We start from the raw sequence: 25891 nt of genomic DNA on the forward strand, positions 1-25891 counted from the left end.
CTTGCTCGTGGGGCCCCGACCTCTGCATCAGCAACCTCCCGGTCCTCAGGTCCGCCAGCCAGTTCCAGGGCCCTTTCCTCGTGTACGGTCAGTGGCCTCTCATCAGCGGGCCCTCCCCCAGTCCTCACATGCTCCCTATTGTTGTGTGCGCGCTTCTCCTGGGGGGGGGGGAGGGGTGGTGGCAGGGGTAAAAGGCAACAGTGTTAGGCAGGTATATGAATGCACGCCATCGGTTGCGCGTGCATTGCAGAGGTTAAGGTTCGGGCTGGATTCACTTGGGGATATGGGGGATATGGGGGAGGGGGGGATATGGGGGATATGGGGGAGGGGGGGATATGGGGGATATGGGGGAGGGGGGATATGGGGGAGGGGGATATGGGGGATATGGGGGAGGGGGGATATGGGGGAGGGGGGATATGGGGGAGGGGGGACATGGGGGAGGGGGGATATGGGGGATATGGGGGAGGGGGGATATGGGGAGGGGGGGATATGGGGGATATGGGAGGCTCACCCTGCCTGCTCTGACGAGGTTGTTCACCTTCTTGTGGCACTGGGTGCCTGTCCGTGGTGTTAGGGCCACAGCGGTGACGGCCTCTGCCACCTTCCTCCACAGACGCCGGCTGTGGCGTGGGGCAACTCTGCGGCCGTGCCCGGGATACAGGGCGTCCCTCCTCTGCTCCACCGCGTCCAGGAGCGCCTCCACATCGCGTGACTCGAACCTCGGGGCTGAGCGACGGCGAGCCATCAAGTCGGGTGTTGCGGTCGGCTGTTCCGGTCGGGTGGGGGGGAGCTGTGCGGCCTTATGAGCCGTCACGCCGTGCAGTGCGTATGACGCTGCACGGCGTGAACCACTGCGCAAGCGCGGATCCCGTTACGTCGCTGCTAGCCCATTTCGGGCCGCAGACTATCGGCCCATTTTTATGACGTGACGCAAGTGGGATTTGCGCCGTTTTTTGCGCCGATCGGCGGACTTTCCGCCAATAATGGAGAATTTCGCCCAAGAACAGGGAGTGGGATTAATTAGTTGGTTCTTTTAAAGAGTGAGCACAGACGCGATGTGGTGAATGGCCTCCCTTGTGTGCTGCAAAACTCTATAATTTATGAAATCCTCCCATCCCAGATTATGAACATGAGTAAACCATTCGGCCTCTCAAGTCGGTTCCGTCACTCAGCTAAAACATGGCACCTTTATTTGCTTTTACTCCATATCGCTGGCTATCTTTACCCATTGAAATCGAGCAATCTTTAATATACTCAGGTACATTTCTGCCTGTGCTCTGTTACTGCTAGCTGTTGGTGTGAAACCGGGTTGTGATTACATTAAGATAGTACATTTGGCAATGTGCTAAAAGGTGCTGACTTTAAACACTCAAATGTCCGAAAGTGACAAGTGAACATGCTTATGACTTTTACCTGCTGACTGCTTGTCATTCCAGTTCTCCTTCAAAAGTTGTAAATTCCATGTTAAGCGGGTGAAGGAAGGGACGGGCCGTGTGGTGGTTTGGAGGATGGGCATCACTAACAGTTACACCCTGGAGGCGACTTTCTGTGGTTCAACATTGGGTAAGAGCAGCATTACTGAGCCTCAATCAATTAATGGAGTTAGAATTCAGGGTTTGTAAGATTGAGTGTTGAGGGATAAATTTGTTTGGGCAGCACGGTAGCACAGTGGTTAGCACTGCTGCTTCACAGCTCCAGGGTCCCAGGTTCGATTCCCGGCTTGGGTCACTGTCTGTGCGGAGTCTGCACGTTCTCCCCGTGTCTGCGTGGGTTTACTCCGGGTGCTCCGGTTTCCTCCCACAAGTCCCGAAAGACGTGCCGTTAGTTGAATTGGACATTCTGAATTCTCCCTCAGTGTACCCAAACAGGCGTCAGAGTGTGGCGACTAGGGGCTTTTCACAGTAACTTCATTGCAGTGTTAATGTAAGCTTACTTGTGACAATAAAGATTATCATTATTATTATTAATAGCAGGTGAAAAGGATCTGAAGATAGGGAACATTACATTTAAATAGAAATGTAGCTTCTAGCAAGTGTAAGTAAGCTACTTTGTGAACCCAATTGATAATCTTAAAATGGGTGTTAGGATAATTTTTAGCACACTCAGGCTTGTTCAACAACTGCTGTCCAATTGTGGCATCAGAAGCTACATACTTTCATTATCAGGGACCTGTCCTCTGTAAGAAAAATGAAAATGTCCAGGCATTCTGCCTATTTTTGAATTGAATAAAAGTATTCTCCAAGATGAAACTTTGACCAATTAGAGTTGGTTTTCTGATGCAGTATAAATTGTTGCTCCCTTTGAAATTTGGCATTCTTGCCTCTGTTCTGACGAGTGTGTTACGCCACCCTGGACAAGTGTACAGTCAATTCCAGCCCACATGCCCCGGAGTCACAACACAAGTGAATTAACCAATAATTAGTCACCAGGTTTGTAAGTTTAAACACAAATATTGTTTATTCACACCAAGAACTATCATGGAAAAATGCAGTAAATGCAACTGGTTAACAAAAAGCTGATACCTACGATGCCCTTTGACTGTCCCATCCTCTACCCACACACGCACAAGACACACAAACACAGAGGGGTGGAAAGGGGTAAAAATAATAAAGATGAAGGTCAAAAGGTAAGTCTCTGCTTCAAATAGTGTTTTTTTGAGCATGCTTTCCTGACAGCACAGTGGTTGATCAATGTCTCTGGTTTACAGCTGGTTATGGTCTTCCTTGGCGAGTCATTCACTTAGTGTCCCCACAGGCTAGAAAACACAGTACTTACAGGCAGCAAGCTTTCTGGAGCAACATTTTCAAAGTGGGCCTTTAGCTTGTTCATATTCAGGGCTATATATTTCTGCACAGGCACTTTATTTCACATCAAACCTTGCTTTCAGCTTGTGCTTTGACTTCAGGCCTCTGCAGTCTCAAGAGAACGGTACCCAGACTTGCTGGAGAGAGAGTCAGCCCTCACAGTGGCCTTCTGGAGAGACTTAATTGGGTATTTTTGGTGAGACTACGTGAGATCTCTTTATCCTGGCTGCAGAATCAAAAGTGAAACTAAAATGGAACCTCGTGATTCTGAAAACATTCCAATGGGATCAGATCCAATCACCACCTGTTACCAGGCAGAGCACAGCCCTGGGCCACCAGCCAAATCAATCAAACCGAGTCATCACTGACACAGGCCAGTCTGCAACCACCAATCTAAACAGCACAGACCTCTGAAGTCTGATGTTTGAATTAAAGGCATAGGCTACAGCTTCCGTCTGCCTGAAGTAAAGACACATGTCCCTAAATCATCCATGGATCAAAAATGTAATGGCTAACATAAAATAAATGGGAAATCAGGAAATAAACAAGAAGGACCCTTATGAGTGCAAGGAAAACCTTTAACATCATGGGCGGGATTCTCACACCCCCCGGCCGGGTCGGAGAATCGGCGGGGGCTGGCGTGAATCCCGCCCCCGCCGGTTCTCGAATTCTCCGGCACCGGATATTCGGCGGGGGCGGGAATCGCGTCGCGCCGGTTGGCGGGCTCCCCCCCCCCCCCCCGGCGATTTTCCGGCCCGGATGGGCCGAAGTCCCGCTGCTAGAATGCCTGTCCCGCCGGCGTGGATTAAACCACCTCTCTTACCGGCGGGACAAGGCGGCGCGGGTGGGCTCCGGGGTCCTGAGGGGGGCGCGGGGCGATCTGGCCCCGGGGGGGTGCCCCCACGGTGGCCTGGCCCACGATCGGGGCCCACGGGCGGGCCTGTGCCGTGGGGGCACTCTTTTCCTTCCGCCTTCGCCACGGTCTCCACCATGGCGGAGGCGGAAGAGACCCCCTCCATTGCGCATGCGCGGGGATGCCGTGAGCGGCCGCTGACGCTCCCGTGCATGCGCCGCCCGGCAATGTCATTTCCGCGCCAGCTGGCGGGGCACCAAAGGCCTTTCCCACCAGCTGGCGGGGCGGAAATCAGTCCGGCACGGGCCTAGCCCCTCAAGGTTAGGGCTCGGCCGCTCATGGGGCGGACGGTTCCGCACCTTTGGGGCGGCGCGATGCCGGACTGATTTGCGCCGTTTTTGGCGCCGGTCAGCGGACATCGCGCCGATTAGGGAGAATTTCGCCCCATGTCTCTAGTTTCAGCAATAAAACATACTGTAGACATTAATGGGACTAAACATCAACCAATCCCTTGGACATGATGGTTTACACCTGAGCGCTGTAAAAGGGCCAACTGTAGAAATAGTGGAGGCATTGGTTATGATCTTCAGATTTTCTGAGATTCTTTACAATAATCTTTATTATTGTCACAAGTAGGCTTACATTAACACTGCAACTGGGGGTGGTTTAGCACAGTGGGCTAAAGAGCTGGCTTGTAAAGCAGAACAAGGCCAACAGCGCGGGTTCAATTCCTGTACCAGCCTCAGGACATTGGCGAGGCACAGCAGAGCACGGCTGGCTCACAGCACCATGGTGCAGATATTGGGGAGCAGCCAGAACTGGCAGAGCCAGATGGTGCAGGGGCATCCGGAGCTCAATCCAGTTGCTCCTCCATCCCAAGATGACCCTCCCTATGGGCACCGATTGGGAGGAGGAAACGTGAAGGCCCGAACCAGAGCCTTCCTGTGACGGCGGCAGTCACCAGCTCTCCCGAGTCCACCCCCCACCCCCCCTGACAACAGCGCGTCTCAGGGTTGGCGTGCAGGACAAGGTGGCATGGCGAGGCGAGTCGGACGGGCCCTCTGGCCCCAAGCACTCCAGTGGAGACTCACCAAGGGCATCAAAGACCATGGGGCGTGGTAAGCAGCAGGCTGCCCCCACTCTGAGTGCATCCTGGGAATGAACTAGAGGTAACAGCCGAGCATGGAGGGCTAAGCAGATCAAGAATCACTGAAAGGGCACTGGTGGGGAGGGAGTGCAGCACCATCGAGAGCTAGGGACAGTTGGGGTCATGATTGTACAACATTAAAACACATTACGGGTGGCACTTAGCACAGTGATTAGCACTGCGGCTTCACAGCACCAGGGTCCCAGGTTCGATTCCCCGCTGGGTCGCTGTCTGTGCGGAGTCTGCACGTTCTCCCCGTGTGTGCGTGGGTTTCCTCCGGGTACTCCGGTTTCCTCCCACAGTCCAAAGATGTGTGGGTTAGGTGAATCATTAACGCTAAATTGCCCCGTAGGTTAGGTGGGCTTGCTGGGTTACAGAGATAGGGTGGAAGTGTGGGCTTAGGCAGGGTGCTCTTTCAGGGGCCGGTGTAGACTCGATGGGCTGAATGGCCTCCTTCTGCACTGTAAATTCTATGATTCGATGACTCAATGATTTCCCGCCCGATAAAACAAGATACTGAAAAGAAGTTACATGAGTTTTGACTGATATTTAATTGCAGGGGAAAGTAAGGATTTCCATTTCAATGTGAATGACCTGGAATCAGTGGCCTTTGAATTTTGTGACACCTTGCTGGATTACTGTGATCCGGATAAATCCAAGGTAAACTAGTAATTTGAAGAATCAAAACATGTTAATGTAGCCTGCCTGTAATGGTTAAATTAAAATGCTAAGCTTTTCCATGTTTCTAAATATTATAACAGGTATTTGTCTTAGTTACTGGACTCTCTTCATTGCCTGTCCATTTTCACATTAGGATTAAATGCAGAAAGGGATTGACCTCTTAGATGCTACAGTGTGATAGGACATTTGTGGATGTAAGGGATTCTACCTGATTAAGAAATTTGTGTATCCTCTTGCACTTCTGGATTTGAACATGGCCCTTATGGTGGGAAACATGGTGGCCCTCTCAACATTTGTCCTGTCTGACAGCTAATTATTCATCTCAACATAGGTCAAATCTCAGAAAATTCATTCTCATGATCAGGCTATTTTCACACCCTTCATATTCTTCATTCCAACATACTTGAACCTCAGATCTAATCCCACCATTGCAACATCTAGCCAAATTAATTTCCTGTACTATTAGCCCACAAGTATCTGATCTCACATCCCATACAATAACCACAATATACAACCAACCTCATCTCTCTTCCCACTTGGAAAATATCCATAGGCCATGTCCACCATGCTAGTAGCCTCTTACAAATGCAACTTGATCAGTTTTAAGACCTTGAATAAGAGTAGGGCCTGGTTTAGCACAGTGTATCACAGAACAATGCCAGCAGCGCGGGGTCAATTCCCGTACCGGCCTCCCCGAACAGGCTGATACACCATCAATAACAGACGACGAGTGATAAACATAACTGAGGCTTAAATACACTAAACAGCAAGCCTCCTGCCTCTGGACCCGAACTGGAGACTTGCCACTTATATACAGAAGCCTGAGGGGAGGAGCCACAGGCGGAGCCAGCCTGGATAAGCCCAGGCAGGTACCCCCTGTTTACAGGTCAAGTTTGTCGGGGGCCTTGCCCTTCCGCTGTGACCGCCTCAGTCCCGGCTGTGGTGTGGGCGCCGGTGTCGAGACCTGTGCGTCTGGGAGTGTGTTGCCCTCTTCTTCACCCAGTTGTTGAGTCGGCGAAGGGAGGGGGGGGGCAGTGTATGGGCGGAGGTGGTGGTGCTTGTCGCCGGTGGGCCTGTGGGTGTTAGTTCGTAAGGGAGGTGGGCAGGGGTGGGGGAAGATGGTGTCGGGTGAGGGGTGGTGGTGATGGTCGCTGGGGAGCCTGCGGGTGCCAAATCCCGAAGGGAGACCATGTTCTGAAGCCCGTCCTGGTGTGCCACGTAGGCATATTGAGGGTTTGCATGGAGCAGCAGGACTTTCTCGATGAGGGGGTCGGTTTTATGGCTCCTCGCATGCTTGCAGAGATGGACGGGCCCCGGGACTGTCAGCCAGGATGGAAGCGAGGCCCCGGAGGTTGACTTCCTGGGGAAGGCAAACATATGCGCATGAGGAGTCTCATTAGTGGCTGTACATAGAAGCGACCGGATGGAGTGGAGCGCATCGGGGAGGACCCCCTCCAGCGGGAGACTGGGAAACCTTTCGACCGTAGGGCCAAGAGGATGGCCTTCCAGACCATTGCGTTCTCCCTCTCCCCCTGTCCGTTTCACCGGGGGTTATAGCTGGTCGTCCTGCTGGAGGCGATGCCTTTGCTGAGCAGGAACTGATGCAACACTTCGCTCATAAAGGAGGAGCCCCGATCACTGTGGATGTAGGCGGGGAACCCGAACAGTGTGAAAAGGCTGTGCAGGGCCTTTGAAATGGAGGCAGAGGTCATGTCAGGGCATGGGATGTTAGACGTTTTAGTTGCTGTGATATGAAGAGTCTAAAGTTCTGTTCCTTTTTCACAAACGCACATTTATTTCATTCCAACAGCCTTTGCACAAAACTCTCACTAACATCACCTGACAGAGGCCTCCTGAAGCCCCTTTCCATATCAGCGTTAATTAATGGATACTTAACATAAATGAGACAACTAATTGCAATGTCTCTGAACCCATTACTTAACAGTCTCCCCTTCCTTGGAGAAAAAAATAATAATTCGGTGAAAACAAAATTTCAAGAACCTCAAAAAACACACACATGATTTCCTCCCCATTTTTTTTGTTTGGACGAGAAAGAAAAACAAAGCAGTCACAGAAACAAGCGCCCGTCATTAACAATATCCAAAAGTTTCTGTGAACTTGCCCCTCTTTTTGTAAAACAGTCTGACAGTTGATAGCTCCTGTCGACCCATTTAATTTTTAACATTTCCCCACTGTCCAACATCTGCGTCAAACTTGCGATGTCTATTGGTAACCTCTTTTCATTGACACTTTTTGTAGAGTGCGCATTTCCCCACAGGGATTTATTGTCAATGGGACAGTCAATAGGTATATTACCCAAATCCCCTAATCCCAAAATTTCTGTCAATGTCATACTTATATAAAAGGCCATATCCACCGCCTCTACAAGGCTTAACGTCTCAGCAGCCAAAGTGCTTTTTACCACTCTCCTTATTTACTTTGTTTCCCACACAAGCAGGCAACATTTACCATTGTTCCCCAAAAGGAAAATTATAAAACCTCCTGCGCTTGAAACCCCATCACATAAATTTGCATCGGACGCATTACTATAAACTATGAGATTCAAGTGCCCAAGGTCACCTAAAACCGGGAACTTCAAAACACACTCCTGCATTTTTAGTTTGGCCAACACTTTATTTACTCTTATTATGTCTTCCACTTCGGGATCATTCATTTTTGCACTCGACTCTATGACATCAAAACTCACGTCCGGTCTAGTCTGTCTACCTCACCAGTGCAGTTGCCCAATTAATCTTCGCAGTTTCTCTTTTTCTATCTTTGAAACCATTGCGTCTTTTTGTGAAACTCGGCCATGACTAATTGCTATTGGGGTAATGCTTTCCAAATAAGATTGCTGACGTAAAGTTGCCCCTAACTTAGTCTGTCCAATTTCCAGTCCAATATATTTAAATGCACCGGAAGCCTGACTTCCAACCCTGAATTCTTTCCTCAAAGCAGAGATTACAATAGCTTCAAAATCACTAGTCCCACCCCACAAAAAAATCATTGACATGCATCATAAAAATGCCAGAAAGATTTCCTTTATAGTGCCAGTAAAACATTGCAGGATCTGCTTTCAACTGGCAACAGCCTAACTTTAACAAAACTGACCTTACCGAAAAATACCAGACCCTAGATGCATCATTTAATCCATATACACATTTGTTCAACTTCCAGAGTACCACTTCTGTGTTAGCTGCTTCTTTAGGAGGACGGAGAAAAATGTCTCTCTGGAGCTGATGCCCCTGCAAAAAGGCAGCTTTTATATCTATAGATTTGCATTCCCATGTCTTTGTGGCTAATAGAGCCAAGAAGATCTTTAAAATAACCTTTCCTGCTGAAGGCGAATCTACCCTTAAATCCTGATCTTCTAAGTTTTCTTCAAATCCCCTTGCCACAAGCCTGGCCTTTGCCTTATAAATTCCATCCGGAAGAACCTTTTCCGTGCAAATCCATCTTTGGGATAGAGCTCTTTGTCCCCTATCCAGTACTTCTGTGTATACCCCAAATTCACTCCAACTATGCAATTCTTGCTGTTTAGCTTCTTTGATAACTTTTTCAGCTAATTTATTTGAAGCCACCAAAATCTCACGTGCATGTGGGCTTCTACTCCTATTAGTATTCGTAGTCTTATTCATGTTCCGAGATCTTGATAAACTACGTCCCCTCTCCCGCCTGGTATCTCGTTCTGTACTGCTACTGCTTGATCTTTCCCTTCTGCTGTGGGATGTCCTTTCAATAGTTCTCGACCTTTTCCTGCGGACCTGTTCACTATCCGATGTACTATCTGAACTGGCACTGTGTTTCTGTGCCCTCCATTTTTGAACTTTGTTTTCCCAATCGATTGTCTTAACTCCTTCCCCTGAATGCTGTATGTACAACCAATGTTTATACTTTCCAGTGGCCTTCCCTGCTCTACTAATAACAGTTGCATCCTTCCATTGACTAGACCCTTCAGGCAAGTATGTCACTTTTGTACCAACTTTTGGCAGTTGCCCTTTCGGAAAAATGGCCTGTTCTAATTCATCAGAAGTGTTGTGTTCCTCCACAGAAACCCTGTCTATATCAGTTAATTGATCCTCATAGTTCTGTAACACATGCGTACCAGATGACTCTGGTTCCTCGTCATGCCTGTCTACTCTGTCTAAATTTGAAATTTTGTAATCTGTACCCATTATCCTTGATGAATGTACTCTAACAGTTTGATTATCATGTTGCAAAATAATTGTTTTGCCATCTATGCCTATGATCTTCCCTGGGCCTTTCCATTCATTAGAATTGTCTCTCTTATAGTATACCATGCCTCCTTGCTGACAAACGGCATCTGATGGCCGTACGTTATGTCTTAAAGCTCTGCGAATTCTTTCAGAGACTTCTGCTTCCAAAAATGCTTTTCTACTGCTATATAATGCATTTAAATGTTCAGCAAAAGCAGAGCTAATTGTAGTCTCCTCCATAGCTGGAGGCTGGTCATCCAAAATGGAAGGAATTTTAGGATTTCTACCAAACATTAATTGATAAGGACTATAGCCCCCAACCATCTGCAATGAATTCTTTGCATGTACTGCCCATGCTAAAGCTGAATTTAGCCTGCAATTTGGTCGATCTGCCAAAATTTTCCGAAGCATGTCATCGATGACAGCCTGATTTCTTTCACAGGCACCATTACTAAATGGGCTTTCTGCAGCCGTATTCATACCTCTGATACTCATGTTTTCACACAAATCCCTAAACTCATCATTCGCAAATTCTCCCCCATTGTCCGTAAGGAATTTTGCCGGTGGACCCATTCCTGTCCCTATCCATTTTTCCACGATTTGATCCAGAATTACTCTCTTTTCTTTACTTCGTACAATTGTTGATTGACTAAATCTGGTTGCTAAATCTACAAAATGCGAAATAAGTATATTATTTGTTTTATCCCAGATCTTAAGGTCCATGGCCACAATGTCGTTAAAATCTCTGGCCAAAGGTAGGGTTACTATCGGTCGTGCTGGTGTCCTTCTGTACTTCCTACAAACTTCACAGCGGTCACTAACCTGTTCTATCAGTTTAGTATAGTCGTCATTCCTTACCCCTGCATCCTTGAATAAATTTTTCAGCCTCCGAGGAGACGGATGTGCAAATTGCCTATGCAGTTTTAATACCACAACCTTTTTATCAGCTAAAGGCCCATTTTCAACTGACATTAACACATCCTTAACCACTCTACTTGAAATATTATTTGTCAGTAATGGAATACAATAGTGTCCCGACTGTGTAAATTGTAAGTCCACCGTCTTTCCAAAAACTGTTGCCTTATCCTGTTCCATATCCAGTTTCATGTGAGCTTTCTTCATCGACGGTCTGCTCAGAAGCAAAGGTATCTCACTTGATACAACATCCGTGCTAATGAAATGATTCACTCCGGCAATATTGCAAGGGATCACCACTCTTCAGCGACTTCAGAGTATTATCATCCTCAAACCTGAAACTTGTGGAACTTTCAAATTCCTTAACCTTGTTACGATTTTCAGCATTCAAGGAGTCCAGTAACATTTTAACCAGTCAATTCCACACACAGTAGATGTGCAGCCACTGTCCAATACAGCACAGTTGAAGGATTCTGCAACCAACACCCTCATTACTGGCTAAAACTGCTTGTCAATAGGACAATGCCTTCTTCCTGGTCACTATCTTTTTCCTCTTCTGACTCTTCCGTGTCATGTGTCGCTTCAAACACTCTATCATAACGAGTTGGACAATTGAAAGCATAATGGTATTGAGAGTCACATCGAAAACATCGATTTATCATGCCCCGTGCATTTCTGGGGTTCATCTTCCTATTGTAGGTTGTAACTGGGTTTCTGTCTTCATAATTTCCTTGTCTCGGTCTCCTTCTCTAGTCTTGAGCCCTGTTCGTAGCCATACAATTTCGCCATCCTGTTAGTAGTGTATCTTCCATATTCTGCCTTATTGCAGGCTGACCTATTTGGGTCATCAGAGCCATCGGAATCGAATCTTTCCCCAGAAACTTTTGTAAAGCTTTTGTCATCTGTTCGAATAAGGTATCCTTATCCGTAAACTGAACTCCTGTCAAAACCAGGAGCCTATCCATGTTGCTCACTCTAGCACAGTCAAGTAATTTAAAGGCCAACACAGACTGTGGAAATTCCAAGTTGTTTTTCTGCAACCTTTTATATAGTCTGCCAAATTCCGTTATATAGTCTTCCATGGAGATATCCTCCATTTTCCGGAACTTATCAAAATCCGACCATGCTTCACACGCACTTAACAAGTCATCTTTCTTGTAAATCTTATCCATATAACGTAATAAAGTCTCCAGACCTTCTTCTGAGTCTAACTCTTCCAATTCCAGCTCAGAAAGCACTTTGTTTCGGATTTTACTGCCATATGGTAGAGAAAGAGCCAATGCCATACCTTGTTTTCTCTTTCCCAAAGCAGTTACCTTAGTCCACATAACTACTGCACTTCTCCATTGGTCGTACGATTCCCTTTCTGAAAATAAGGGGGGATAGTCATATCCAGCCACCTTTATCCTGGGTTCAGCCATGTATCTTTTTTTTTTTTCTCACTCACTGCTTGGTTTGATCTGGAAAAGTTGTATCTTTCAAACCTTCACATTTACACAGCAACCATCCTCTGCGACCAATTGTTAGACGTTTTAGTTGCTGTGATATGAAGAGTCTAAAGTTCTGTTCCTTTTTCACAAACACACATTTATTTCATTCCAACAGCCTTTGCCGATAGAAGTGCAGCTTGCTCTTGTACAATACACCAGACCTGGCAGTCCCTGGTCATGGTCCTGACCTCCTCGATGAAGCAGGTTGCAAGCCTTGATAAAGTGGAAAAAGCGGGTGACCCCCGGGTCACAGAGGTCATTGTGGAGGACCCGAAGTCAGTGTACCTGTGTGCTGGCACATGTACCGCGGGATAGGACATCTGGGGGCTCATTGAGTTTCCCAGGTTGATACAAGATATCGTAGCTGTAATGTGGTGAGCTCGATCCCCCATCTCAGAATCTTGTCATTCTTGATCTTACCCCGCTGTGTGTTATTGAACATGAAGGCAACCGACCGTTGGTCAGTGAGGAGAGTGAATCGCCTGCCGGTCAGGTAATGCCTCCAATGTCTCACAGCTTGTACGATGGCTTGGGCCTCCTTTTCGACGGAGGAGTGTCGGATTTCGGAGCCATGGAGGGTACGGGAGAAGAAAGCCACGGGGCTGCCCGCCTGGTTGAGTGTAGCGGCCAGAGCAAAGTCAGACGCATCGCTCTCCACTTGGAACGGGATGGACTCGTCCACAGCGTGCATCGCGGCTTTGGCGATGTCTGCTTTGATGCGATCGAAGGCCAGTCGGGCCTCAGTCGTCAGGGGAAACATGGTGGACTTGATCAATGGGCGGGCCTTGTCCGCGTAGTTGGGGACCCACTGGGCATAGTAAGAGAAGAACCCCAGGCATTTCTTCAGGGCCTTGGGGCAGTGGGGGAGGGGGAGTTCCATGAGGGGGTGCATGCGGTCGGGTTCGGGCCCCAGGACTCCGTGTTCCACGGCGTAGCCGAGGATGGCCAGGCGGGTTGTGCGAAAGACGCATTTCTCTCTATTATACGTGAGGTTCAGCAGTTCTGCGGTGTGGAGGAAGCACCGGAGGGCCTCGTCATGGTCCTGCTGGTCACAGCCGCAGATGGTGACGTTGTCTAGGTACAGGAACGTGGCCCGCAGCCCGTACTTGTCAACCATTTGGTCCATTTCCCTTTGGAAGACCGAGACCACATTGGTGATGTCGCAGGGAGCCCTGAGGAAGTGATAGAGGCGGCCGTCTGCCTCGAAGGCAGTGTATTGGCGGTCCTCCGGGCAGATAGGGAGCTGGTGGTACGCGGACGTCAAGTCGACTGTAGAGAAGACTCGATACTGTGCAATCTGATTGACCATGGGAGGGGTACGCATCGAGCTGCGTGTATCTGTTGATGATCTGGCTATAATCGATGATCATCCGGTGCTTCTCCCCAGTCTTGACCACCACCACTTGGGCTCTCCAGGGGCTGTTACTAGCCTCAATGATCCCCTCTCGCAGGAGTCGCTGGACCTCCGACCTGATGAAGGTCCTGTCCTGGGCACTGCAGCGTCTGCTTCTGGTAGCGACGGGGTTACAGTTCGGGGTGAGATTTGTGAAGAGGGAGGGTGAGGCTACAGACGGTGAGGGAGGGCAGGGTGCGTTGAACTTTAGGGTAAGGCTCTGGAGATGGCACTGGAAGTCGAGCCCCAGTAATGGGGCAGCGCAGAGATGGGGGAGGATTTGGAGCCTAAAGTTGGTGTACTCTACGCCTTGCACAGTGAGGGTCGCGACACAGTACCCCCGGATTTCCACTGTGTCGGATCCGGAAGCCAGGGAGATTTTCTGGGTCGCGGGTAGGATGGGGAGGGAGCAGCGCCTTACCGTATCAGGATGTATGAAGCTGTCTGTGCTCACGGAGTCGAAGAGGCAGGACGTCTCGTGCCCGTTGATCCGGACGGTCATCGTGGACTTCGCGAGGTGGTGCGGCCGGGACTGGTCCAGTGTGACGGAGGCGAGTGTCGTACAGCGGTTGGTAGGTCGGTCGGAGGTGGCGGCGGCCTGCGTACGGTCGAGTGAGCAGGGCTCCCGGGAGGCTGTGGAGTGGTCCCAAGATGGCGCCCAAGATGGCGGGCCCCGTGGGTCGCACGTGGCGAGTGGGGTGTAAGATGGCATCCAAGATGGCGGCCACTGTGGGTCGCACGTGTTGCTCAGAATTAAAGGTGGCGGTGCCCACGGGTCGCACATGGCGGATGGCGCGGCAGCTGGGGGCGGCCCCGACAGGCAGCAGGCAGCGCTGCTGGGCCTAGAAGATTTAGGGGAGGGGAGGGCCTGGCAGGCTTTTGCAAAATGGCCCTTCTTCCCACAGCCGTTACAGGTTGTGTTCCGTGCCGGGCAGCGTTGTCGGGGGTGTGTACCCTGGCAGCAGGAGTTGCACTTCGGGCCTCCGGCGTTGGCGGTCCACCGCACGGCGCAGGCTTGCATCGCACCCGGGTCGGTTGATGGCTGCGCCCACGAGGTCCACGAGGGTGCCGCGTGGTCGGAGGTGTAGGCCCCTATGTTTTGTGAGGCCACCTCCAGTGAGTTGGAGAGTTGTACTGTCTCTGGGAGGCCGAGTGTCCCCCCTTCTAATAAGCGCTGGCGGATAAAGTTCGAGTGCCTGCCCGCGACATAGGCGTCCCTGATCAGCAGCTCCGCGTGCTGGGTAGATGATATCGCCCGGCAGTCACAGTTCCGGCAGAGGATGCGCAAGGCACACAGGAATTCCGCGAGTGATTCCCCAGGGCGTTGCCGTCACGTGGTGAGGAGGTGCCTAGCAAAGACCTGGTTAACGGATTTCACGTAATGTCCCATTCGCAGCGTTATTGCCTCCGCGTACGAGGGGGTGTCCCTGATGAGGCTAAAGACTCTTGGGCTCACCCGTGCGTGGAGGACCTGCTTCTTCTGGAGGCCCGTGAAGTCTTCGTTGAAAGATGCGAGGTACGCCTCGAAGCAGCTTAGCCAGTGTTCAAAAGTCTCTGTCGCGTCAGCTGCTTGTGGGTCCAGTTGCAAACGATCAGGCTTGAGTGAGGAGTTCACCTTGAGTGAAGAGTCCATCTTTAGAAGTTTAGTGTATTAAATTGACACACCATCAATTTTTTTTTAAATTAAATATTTTATTGAAAATTTTTGGTCAACCAACACAGTACATTGTGCATCCTTTACACAATATTATAACAACACAAATAACAATGACCTATTTTATAAACAAAAAATGAATAAATAATAAATAACAAAAATGAAAACTAGCCCTAATTGGCAACTGCCTTGTCACAAGTAACACTCTCCAAAAATATAATTTAACAGTCCAATATATAATTATCTGTAGCAACGACCTATACATATTATACAGTATATATTAACAACCCTGAGAGTCCTTCTGGTTCCTCCTACCCCCCCCCCCCCCTCCACCCCCCACCCCCCGATCCTGGGCTGCTGCTGCTGCCTTCTTTTTCCCATTCCGTCTATCTTTCTGCGAGGTATTCGACGAACGGTTGCCACCGCCTGGTGAACCCTTGAGCCGACCCCCTTAGGACGAACTTAATCCGCTCTAGCTTTATAAACCCCGCCATGTCATTTATCCAGGTCTCCACCCCCGGGGGCTTGGCTTCTTTCCACATTAGCAATATCCTGCGCAGGGCTACTAGGGACGCAAAGACCAAAACATCGGCCTCTCTCGCCTCCTGCACTCCCGGCTCTTGTGCAACCCCAAATATAGCCGACCCCCAGCTTGGTTCGACCCGGACTCCTACTACTTTTGAAAGCACCTTTGTCACCCCCATCCAAAACCTCTGTAGTGCCGGGCATGACCAAAACATATGGGTATGATTCGCTGGGCTTCTCGAGCACCTCGCACACCTATCCTCCACCCCAAAAAATTTACTGAGCCGTGCTCCAGTCATATGTGCCCTGTGTAATACCTTAAACTGAATCAGGCTTAGCCTGGCACACGAGGACGACGAGTTTACCCTGCTTAGGGCATCTGCCCACAGCCCCTCCTCGATCTCCTCCCCCAGCTCTTCTTCCCATTTCCCTTTTAGTTCATCTACCATAGTCTCCCCTTCGTCCCTCATTTCCCTATATATATCTGACACCTTACCATCCCCCACCCATGTCTTTGAGATCACTCTGTCCTGCACCTCTTGTGTCGGGAGCTGCGGGAATTCCCTCACCTGTTGCCTCGCAAAAGCCCTCAGTTGCATATACCTGAATGCATTCCCTTGGGGCAACCCATATTTCTTGGTCAGCGCTCCCAGACTCGCGAACTTCCCATCCACAAACAGATCTTTCAGTTGCGTTATTCCTGCTCTTTGCCACATTCCATATCCCCCATCCATTCCCCCCGGGGCAAACCTATGATTGTTTCTTATCGGGGACCCCCCCAAGGCTCCAGTCTTTCCCCTATGCCGTCTCCACTGTCCCCAAATCTTCAGTGTAGCCACCACCACCGGGCTTGTGGTGTAGTTCCTCGGTGAGAACGGCAATGGGGCTGTCACCATAGCCTGTAGGCTAGTCCCCCTACAGGACGCCCTCTCTAATCTCTTCCACGCCGCTCCCTCCTCCTCTCCCATCCACTTACTCACCATTGAAATATTAGCGGCCCAATAATACTCACTTAGGCTCGGTAGTGCCAGCCCCCCCCCTATCCCTGCTACGCTGTAAGAATCCCTTCCTCACTCTCGGGGTCTTCCCGGCCCACACAAAACCCATGATGCTCTTTTCAATCCTTTTAAAAAAAGCCTTCGTGATCACCACCGGGAGGCACTGAAACACAAAGAGGAATCTCGGGAGGACCACCATCTTAACCGCCTGCACCCTCCCTGCCATTGACAGGGATACCATATCCCATCTCTTGAAATCCTCCTCCATCTGTTCCACCAACCGCGTTAAATTTAACCTATGCAATGTGCCCCAATTCTTAGCTATCTGGATCCCCAGGTAACGAAAGTCCCTTGTTACCTTCCTCAGCGGTAGGTCCTCTATTTCTCTACTCTGCTCCCCTGGATGCACCACAAACAACTCACTTTTCCCCATGTTCAATTTATACCCTGAAAAATCCCCAAACTCCCCAAGTATCCGCATTATTTCTGGCATCCCCTCCGCCGGGTCCGCCACATATAGTAGCAAATCGTCCGCATACAAAGATACCCGGTGCTCTTCTCCTCCCCTAAGTACTCCCCTCCACTTCTTGGAACCCCTCAACGCTATCGCCAGGGGCTCAATCGCCAGTGCAAACAATAATGGGGACAGAGGGCATCCCTGCCTTGTCCCTCTATGGAGCCGAAAATATGCAGATCCCCGTCCATTCGTGACCACGCTCGCCACTGGGGCCCTATACAACAGCTGCACCCATCTAACATACCCCTCTCCAAAACCAAATCTCCTCAACACCTCCCACAAATAATCCCACTCCACTCTATCAAATGCTTTCTCGGCATCCATCGCCACTACTATCTCCGTTTCTCCCTCTGGTGGGGCCATCATCATTACCCCTAACAACCTCCGTATATTCGTGTTCAGCTGTCTCCCCTTCACAAACCCAGTTTGGTCCTCGTGGACCACCCCCGGGACACATTCCTCAATTCTCATTGCCATTACCTTGGCCAGGACCTTGGCATCTACATTTAGGAGGGAAATAGGTCTATAGGACCCGCATTGTAGCGGGTCCTTTTCCTTCTTTAAGAGAAGCGATATCGTTGCTTCAGACATAGTCGGGGGCAGTTGTCCCCTTTCCTTTGCCTCATTAAAGGTCCTCGTCAGTACCGGGGCGAGCAAGTCCACATATTTTCTATAGAATTCGACTGGGAATCCATCCGGTCCCGGGGCCTTTCCCGCCTGCATGCTCCTAATTCCTTTCACCACTTCTTCTACCTCGATCTGTGCTCCCAGTCCCACCCTTTCCTGCTCTTCCACCTTGGGAAATTCCAGCCGATCCAAGAAGCCCATCATTCTCTCCCTCCCATCCGGGGGTTGAGCTTCATATAATTTTTTATAAAATGTCTTGAACACTCCATTCACTCTCTCCGCTCCCCGCTCCATCTCTCCTTCCTCATCCCTCACTCCCCCTATTTCCCTCGCTGCTCCCCTTTTCCTCAATTGGTGTGCCAGCAACCTGCTCGCCTTCTCCCCATATTCGTACTGTACACCCTGTGCCTTCCTCCATTGTGCCTCTGCAGTGCCCGTAGTCAGCAAGTCAAATTCTACATGTAGCCTTTGCCTTTCCCTGTACAGTCCCTCCTCCGGTGCTTCCGCATATTGTCTGTCCACCCTCAAAAGTTCTTGCAGCAACCGCTCCCGTTCCTTACTCTCCTGCTTCCCTTTATGTGCCCTTATTGATATCAGCTCCCCTCTAACCACCGCCTTCAACGCCTCCCAGACCACTCCCACCTGGACCTCCCCATTATCATTGAGTTCCAAGTACCTTTCAATGCACCCCCTCACCCTTAGACACACCCCCTCATCTGCCATTAGTCCCATGTCCATTCTCCAGGGTGGGCGCCCTCCTGTTTCCTCCCCTATCTCCAAGTCCACCCAGTGTGGAGCGTGATCCGAAATGGCTATAGCCGTATACTCCGTTCCCCTCACCTTCGGGATCAATGCCCTACCCAGCACAAAAAAGTCTATTCGCGAGTAGACTTTATGGACATAGGAGAAAAACGAGAACTCCTTACTCCTAGGTCTGCTAAATCTCCACGGGTCTACTCCTCCCATCTGCTCCATAAAATCTTTAAGCACCTTGGCTGCTGCCGGCCTCCTTCCAGTCCTGGACTTCGACCTATCCAGCCCTGGTTCCAACACCGTATTAAAATCGCCCCCCATTATCAGCTTTCCCATCTCTAGGTCCGGAATGCGTCCTAGCATCCGCCTCATAAAATTGGCATCATCCCAGTTCGGGGCATATACGTTTACCAAAACCACCGTCTCCCCCTGTAGTTTGCCACTCACCATCACGTATCTGCCCCCGTTATCCGCCACTATAGTCTTTGCCTCGAACATTACCCGCTTCCCCACTAATATAGCCACCCCCCTGTTTTTCGCATCTAGCCCCGAATGGAACACCTGCCCCACCCATCCTTTGCGTAGCCTAACCTGGTCTATCAGTTTCAGGTGCGTTTCCTGTAACATAACCACATCTGCCTTAAGTTTCTTAAGGTGTGCGAGTACCCGTGCCCTCTTTATCGGCCCGTTCAGCCCTCTCACGTTCCACGTGATCAGCCGAGTTGGGGGGCTTCCTACCCCCCCCCCCTTGTCGATTAGCCATCACCTTTTTCCAGCTCCTCACCCAGTTCCCACGCAGCTGTATCTCCCCCAGGCGGTGCCCCCCCGCCCATCCTCTCCCATACCAGCTCCCCCCTCTCCCCAGCAGCAGCAACCCAGTAATTCCCCACTCCCACCCCCCCCGCTAGATCCCCCGCTAGCGTAATTACTCCCCCCATGTTGCTCCCAGAAGTCAGCAAACTCTGGCTGACCTCGGCTTCCCCCCGTGACCTCGGCTCGCACCGTGCGACGCCCCCTCCTTCCTGCTTCTCTATTCCCGCCATGATTATCATAGCGCGGGAACCAAGCCCGCGCTTCTCCCTTGGCCCCGCCCCCAATGGCCAACGCCCCATCTCCTCCACCTCCCCTCCTCCCCCCATCACCACCTGTGGGAGAGAGAAAAGTTACCACATCGCAGGATTAGTACATAAAACCCCTCTTTGCCCCCCACATTCGCCCCACCACTTTGTTCGAACGTTCTTTTTAATAACCCGCTCATTCCAGTTATTCTTCCACAATAAAAGTCCACGCTTCATCCGCCGTCTCAAAGTAGTGGTGCCTCCCTCGATATGTGACCCACAGTCTTGCCGGTTGCAGCATTCCAAATTTTATCTTCTTTTTATGAAGCACCGCCTTGGCCCGATTAAAGCTCGCCCTCCTTCTCGCCACCTCCGCACTCCAGTCTTGATAAACGCGGATCACCGCGTTCTCCCATTTACTGCTCCGAGTTTTCTTCGCCCATCTAAGGACCATTTCTCTATCCTTAAAACGGAGGAATCTCACCACTATGGCTCTGGGAATTTCTCCTGCTCTCGGTCCTCGCGCCATCACTCGGTATGCTCCCTCCACCTCCAACGGACCCGCCGGGGCCTCCGCTCCCATTAACGAGTGCAGCATCGTGCTCACATATGCCCCGACGTCCGCTCCCTCCACACCTTCAGGAAGACCAAGAATCCTCAGGTTGTTCCTCCTTGCGTTGTTTTCCAGTGCCTCCAACCTTTCCACACATCGTTTCTGATGTGCCTCCTGCGTCTCCGTCTTCACCACCAGGCCCTGTATATCGTCCTCATTCTCGGCTGCCTTTGCCTTCACGACCCGAAGCTCCCGCTCCTGGGTCTTTTGTTCCTCCTTTAGCCCTTCGATCGCCTGTAGTATCGGGACCAACAGCTCTTTCTTCATTTCCTTTTTTATCTCTTCCACACAGCATTTCAAGAACTCTTGTTGTTCAGGGCCCCATGTTAAACTGCCACCTTCCGACGCCATCTTGGTTTTTGCTTGCCTTCCTTGCCGCTGTTCTAAAGGATCCACTGCAATCTGGCCACTCTCTCCTCCTTTTTCCATCCGTATCCAGGGGGGATTCCCTTCTGGTTTACCGCACAGTGTTTTTAGCCGTCAAAATTGCCGTTGGGGCTCCTATCAAGAGCCCAAAAGTCCGTTTCACAGGGAGCTGCCGAAACGTGCGACTCAGCTGGTCATTGCCGCACCCGGAAGTCCGACACACCATCAATAACAGACGACGAGTGATAAACGTAACTGAGGCTTTAATACACTAAACAGCAAGCCTCCTTCCTCTGGACCCAAACTTGCCACTTTTATACAGAAGCCTGAGGGGAGGAGCCGCAGGTGGAGCCAGCCTGGACAAGCCCAGGCAGGTACAACACAGCACAGTGAATATAAGACAATAATGTGGTTTACCACACAGATGCCGGAATGAGGCGACTAGGGGCTTTTCACAGTAACTTTATTGAAGCCTACTTGTGACATTAAGCGATTATTATTAGAGTGTAGGTGAGGGGCTGATTCATTATCATTCATTTTGCTCTATGACCAAAGGCCAATTGTATCCTTATTTCACGGTGGACTAGTTGATTCTGTTTCTTTGCTCCAGTATATTCAATGCAAAAGGCAGTTGCAGAATCAAATAAAAGAAGATGTTGCTGCCAAATTGAAGATGTCCAGTGTGCGATATGATTCTGATGCATCACTTGGCGATATCCTCTCCTATATCGAATCCAGGTACGTTAGTTGTGACATTAATGACTTACAGGGCGAGTTCTCTTTAACCTAGTATAATTCACTCGCATTTCATTAAGGGCCGCCATACCAAACAATTACCTTAGTTTAAGTAACGATGGAACAATTTGTACCATGTATTAATAAGTTGCGTTCAACTTCTCGTGTGGTAAGTTCTGCATTTTCATCTTGCAAAGTGGAATTGAGGCACTTCCCCACAAGCGGGAAAAGAAGTTCTGTTAAGTAGCTGTTTCACATGCTATATGGCAGCTGCAATTACACTGCTTCCTGATAGTATTCAGTTTTCAACTTCAGAGTAGAGGGAACAGTATGAGATCCCAGCCTGGTGAATATCCAACTCAGTTGGACATAAAAGTTTTAACGTTTCCCTGTCTCCCGCCCTGTCCCCATCCCCCGAGGAGGGAATGCATGCACAATTGATTTTTTTTTAAAAATAATTTTTTAATTATTCTCCTCCTTTTTCACATTTTCTCCCAAATTTACACCCACCAACAATAAACAACAATCAGTAACAGATATGTCAATCCCCATATCAATAACAACGATCCCATCCTCCCACCAAACCCCAAACATTAGCCCGCATGTTCACACAAACAAATGACAAAAGGAATCAGGAATCACCCATAGTCACCATCAACACACACCGCCCCCCCTCCCCCCCAACCCTCCCACCCATCCTCCCCCAACTAATGGTGGATGTTATCCAGTTCATGAAAGTGCATAATGAATAATGCCCATGAATTGTAGAACCCGTCCATCCTTCCCCTCAGTTCAAACTGGTCCCCCCGCCACGCCAGGGCACGGTGGACCCCCACCACGCCAGGGCACGGTGGTCCCCCCGCCAGGCCAGGGCACGGTGGTCCCCCCACCACACCAGGGCACGGTGGTCCCCCCACCACGCCAGGGCACGGTGGTCCCCCCGCCAGGCCAGGGCACGGTGGTCCCCCCACCACACCAGGGCACGGTGGTCCCCCCGCCACACCAGGGCACGGTGGTCCCCCCACCACGCCAGGGCACGGTGGTCCCCCCACCACGCCAGGGCACGGTGGTCCCCCCGCCACGCCAGGGCACGGTGGTCCCCCCGCCACGCCAGGGCACGGTGGTCCCCCCACCACGCCAGGGCACGGTGGTCCCCCCGCCAGGCCAGGGCACGGTGGTCCCCCCGCCATACCAGGGCACGGTGGTCCCCCCACCATGCCAGGGCACGGTGGTCCCCCCGCCACGCCAGGGCACGGTGGTCCCCCCACCACGCCAGGGCACGGTGGTCCCCCCGCCACGCCAGGGCACAGGGTGGAGAGGCTGCTCGCCATCCCAACAGGATCCGCTTTCGGGCAATCAACGAGGCGAAGGCTACAACATCTGCCTCCGCACCCGTTTCCAACCCCGGCTGGTCCGACACCCCGAATGTGGCCTCCCGAGAGCCCGGGTCCAGTTTCATGTGCACCACTTTAGAAATTACCCTAAAAACCTCCTTCCAGTAATGCAGCTTCGGACAGGACCAAAACGTATGAACGTGATTAGCCCCCCCCACCCCCTCCTGCAACATTCTCACATATCTTCTACTCCTTCAAAGAATCGGCTCATCCTCGCCCTCGTGAGGTGTGCTCTGTACACCACCTTCAGCTGTATCAGCCCCAACCTCGCACACGAGGTGGAGGCGTTCACTCTCTGGAGCACCTCACACCAAAACCCTTCCTCCATATCCTCTTCCAACACTTCCTCCCACTTTGCTTTGATCCCTTCCAGTGGTGCCTTCTCCTCTTCCAAAATAGCTCCGTAAACCGCTGACACTGCCCCCTTCTCCAGCCCCCTGTCGTCAGCACCTCCGGCAATGTGGAGGCCGGTTCCACCGTGAAGCTCTGTATCTCCTTTCTGGCAAAATTTCGAACCTGCATGTATCTAAACATTTCCTCCTGCTCCAGCCCATACTTCGCTTCCAGCTCCTTCAATCCTGCAAACCGACCCCTAAGAAACAAATCTTTTAGCGTCTTAATCCCCTTCACCTCCCATTTCTGAAAATTTCCATCCCACTTCCCTGGCTCAAATCTGTGGTTCCCCGAAATCGGCATTTCCCTTGACCCTGCCCCAACCCGAAGTGTTGGCGAAACTGCCTCCAAATTCTCAATTAAGCTATTATTACCGGACTGCCTGAGTATTTCCCCGGGGCCATCGGGAGCGGCGCTGTTGCTAGTGCTTTCAATCCCGACCCCCTGCACAAACTCTCCTCCATTCTGACCCACTGGGAATCCACCCCTCTGACCCAGCTCCGTACCTTCTCCACATTCGCCGCCCAGTAGTAATACATCAGATTTGGAAGACCCAAACCCCCTGCCTGCCTCCCCCTCTGTAGCAGCACCTTTCTAACTCTGACCACCTTCCCTCCCCATATGAACAAAGCAATCCTTCTCTCAATCGCCCTGAAAAAAGCCTTTGGCAGGAAAATCATTTATGCTGGTTTTATGCCAAGATGTACGAACGGGCAAATTTCCTCAATCAGTTGAAACCCCACCTAATTCATTAAGCGGCTCTGTCTCAGGCAGCACGGTGGCGCAGTGGTTAGCACTGCTGCCTCACAGCGCCGAGGTCCTAGGTTTGATCCCGGCCCTGGGGTCACTGTCCGTGTGGAGTTTGCAGATTCTCCCCGTGTCTGCGTGAGTCTCACCCCCCCACAACCCACAGTTGTGCAGGCTAGGTGGATTGGCCACGCTAAATTGCCTCTTAATTGGGAAAGAATAATTGGGTACTCTAAACTTATAAAAAACAGAGACTCTATCTCGCTGTGCAATAGTGAAGGCTTGTGAGCTTCCTGCATCTATGTAAGTTCTGAATAGGTATAAATTTTAAGACAAGCCAAACCCCAGTAGGCCCTGACATTACTCCGACTGCTACTTTTTATCCTTTTTAGGATTGTTTAAAATTTCACCTCACCCAGGTGTATTTTTTAATGTTTTCTGAATGTTTTACACTAAAAGAGTAAATGCTGAACATACATTGCTCTGTCGAAAAGGAGAAAGAATTAGCATTTATATAAAAACTCAATGACAACCAATGCTGTTATTGTGAGAATGCAGCAAAAAATGTGCACAAGCTCCAACGAACTACAATATAAAAATGACCAGTTAACACATTTTAGTGATGTTGGTTGAGGAATAAATATTAGTTGGGATACTAGGGAGGACTGATTTGAAATAGCACAATGGGAACTTTGGAGAACAGACAGAACCGTAGTTTAACATCCCGTCTGAAGATAGTACCTCCAACTGTGCAGCACTCCTGTGGTGATATGCATCACTGTAAATACACAAGGGGTTCATGTAAATACATTACGACTAAGTAAACACTAGAGGGAACACCAGAGACGTCGTGACATGCAGACATGCAGCTAATGAACACATAGAATCGGACCCGACCAATGGGCAGTCAAGACACCCAGAGGTGACACTACCACAAGGGGCATTACACAACCCATATATAAGGACACATGCTCTGTCTCTTTCCACAGGCGACACTTAGAGAGTAGGACAGGGGCAGATCAGAAGCATCTCACCCACCACGTGGCTTAGAGCAGACTGGTTAGTTAGACTGAGTTACTATCGCAAGATTAGCAGGAAAGTCGAACTCATAGAAAACTGTGCTAATGGTTCAATAAATCAAATTGAACTTACTTCAAAGTCTGGAGTATCTTTTACTCAAAGCTGCATCGAGTTGCAGCCTGTGTTATCCCAGAGTACATAACACAACAACTCCCTCAATGCTAATGTGCTCAAGCCTCTATAGTTGGCCTTGAACCCTGAACCTTCTGACTCAGGGATGAGAATGCCACCCACTGAACCACAGGTGTCATCATGGAATGTAAGCTGTTATTGGTGAAATGCTTGTTACTGTCTCCTCTCATTACAGCACCACTGGTTCAAACAGCTCCGAGTCAGATTACCAGCCTGTGCATCTTGGAAGAGAGGTGCATGAGGTATGCACTGAATGGCTGCTTATTCTCTGGGAAGGTTAGCCCCCTGCTCAACAAATAGGCCTTTTTTTCTTGATTTACCTCATCTTCTGTCCTACCTTTCTCATCATTGATGATGCCAGCTGCTGCTCCGAATGGTCTACTGGGTAAAGGTATTGCCAGTTCTGCCAATGAGTACTGCGGTGCTTATGTTAATTATTCAGGGATGAATAGATTATTGATGAAGCCCCCGCCTTCTCAAATTTGCCCCTCACTTGAGATGTGGTGACCCTCAGGTTAAATTACCACTGGTCAGCACTCCCCCTCAAAGGGGAGAGCAGCCTATGATCACCTGGGACGATGGCCACTTTACTGAACTTACCTATGTTAATGGACCCGTAATCTCGAGTCCTGAACTAATAATGTAGGAGAATGTGAATTCAAATTCCACCATGGCACCCCAGAAGAATTTGAATTCAATTTAAAAAGAAGCCGAATGCAAAAATCAGATGTCAGTAAAGTGACCATAAACCTGTTGGATTGTCCTTTGAGGAAGGCAATCCCATATCAGGAAATCTGAC

At 50.2% G+C, this 25891-nt stretch overlaps 1 protein-coding gene across 4 annotated transcripts in view; it reads left to right on the plus strand.

Moving 5' to 3' along the window:
• LOC140405816 (cytosolic carboxypeptidase 2-like) overlaps window positions 1-25891 on the plus strand; it is a 310411-nt gene that overhangs the window by 215653 nt on the left and 68867 nt on the right. For all 4 annotated transcript variants that reach the window (XM_072494234.1, XM_072494236.1, XM_072494235.1 and 1 more), the window contains exons 9-12: window positions 1437-1563; window positions 5364-5464; window positions 21222-21349; window positions 25268-25334. In XM_072494234.1, the coding sequence (XP_072350335.1) occupies window positions 1437-1563; window positions 5364-5464; window positions 21222-21349; window positions 25268-25334 (423 nt within the window). The remainder of the gene's footprint in view (window positions 1-1436; window positions 1564-5363; window positions 5465-21221; window positions 21350-25267; window positions 25335-25891) is intronic.

Source organism: Scyliorhinus torazame, chromosome 2, assembly GCF_047496885.1.
Source record: "Scyliorhinus torazame isolate Kashiwa2021f chromosome 2, sScyTor2.1, whole genome shotgun sequence".
Lineage (NCBI taxonomy): Eukaryota > Metazoa > Chordata > Chondrichthyes > Carcharhiniformes > Scyliorhinidae > Scyliorhinus > Scyliorhinus torazame.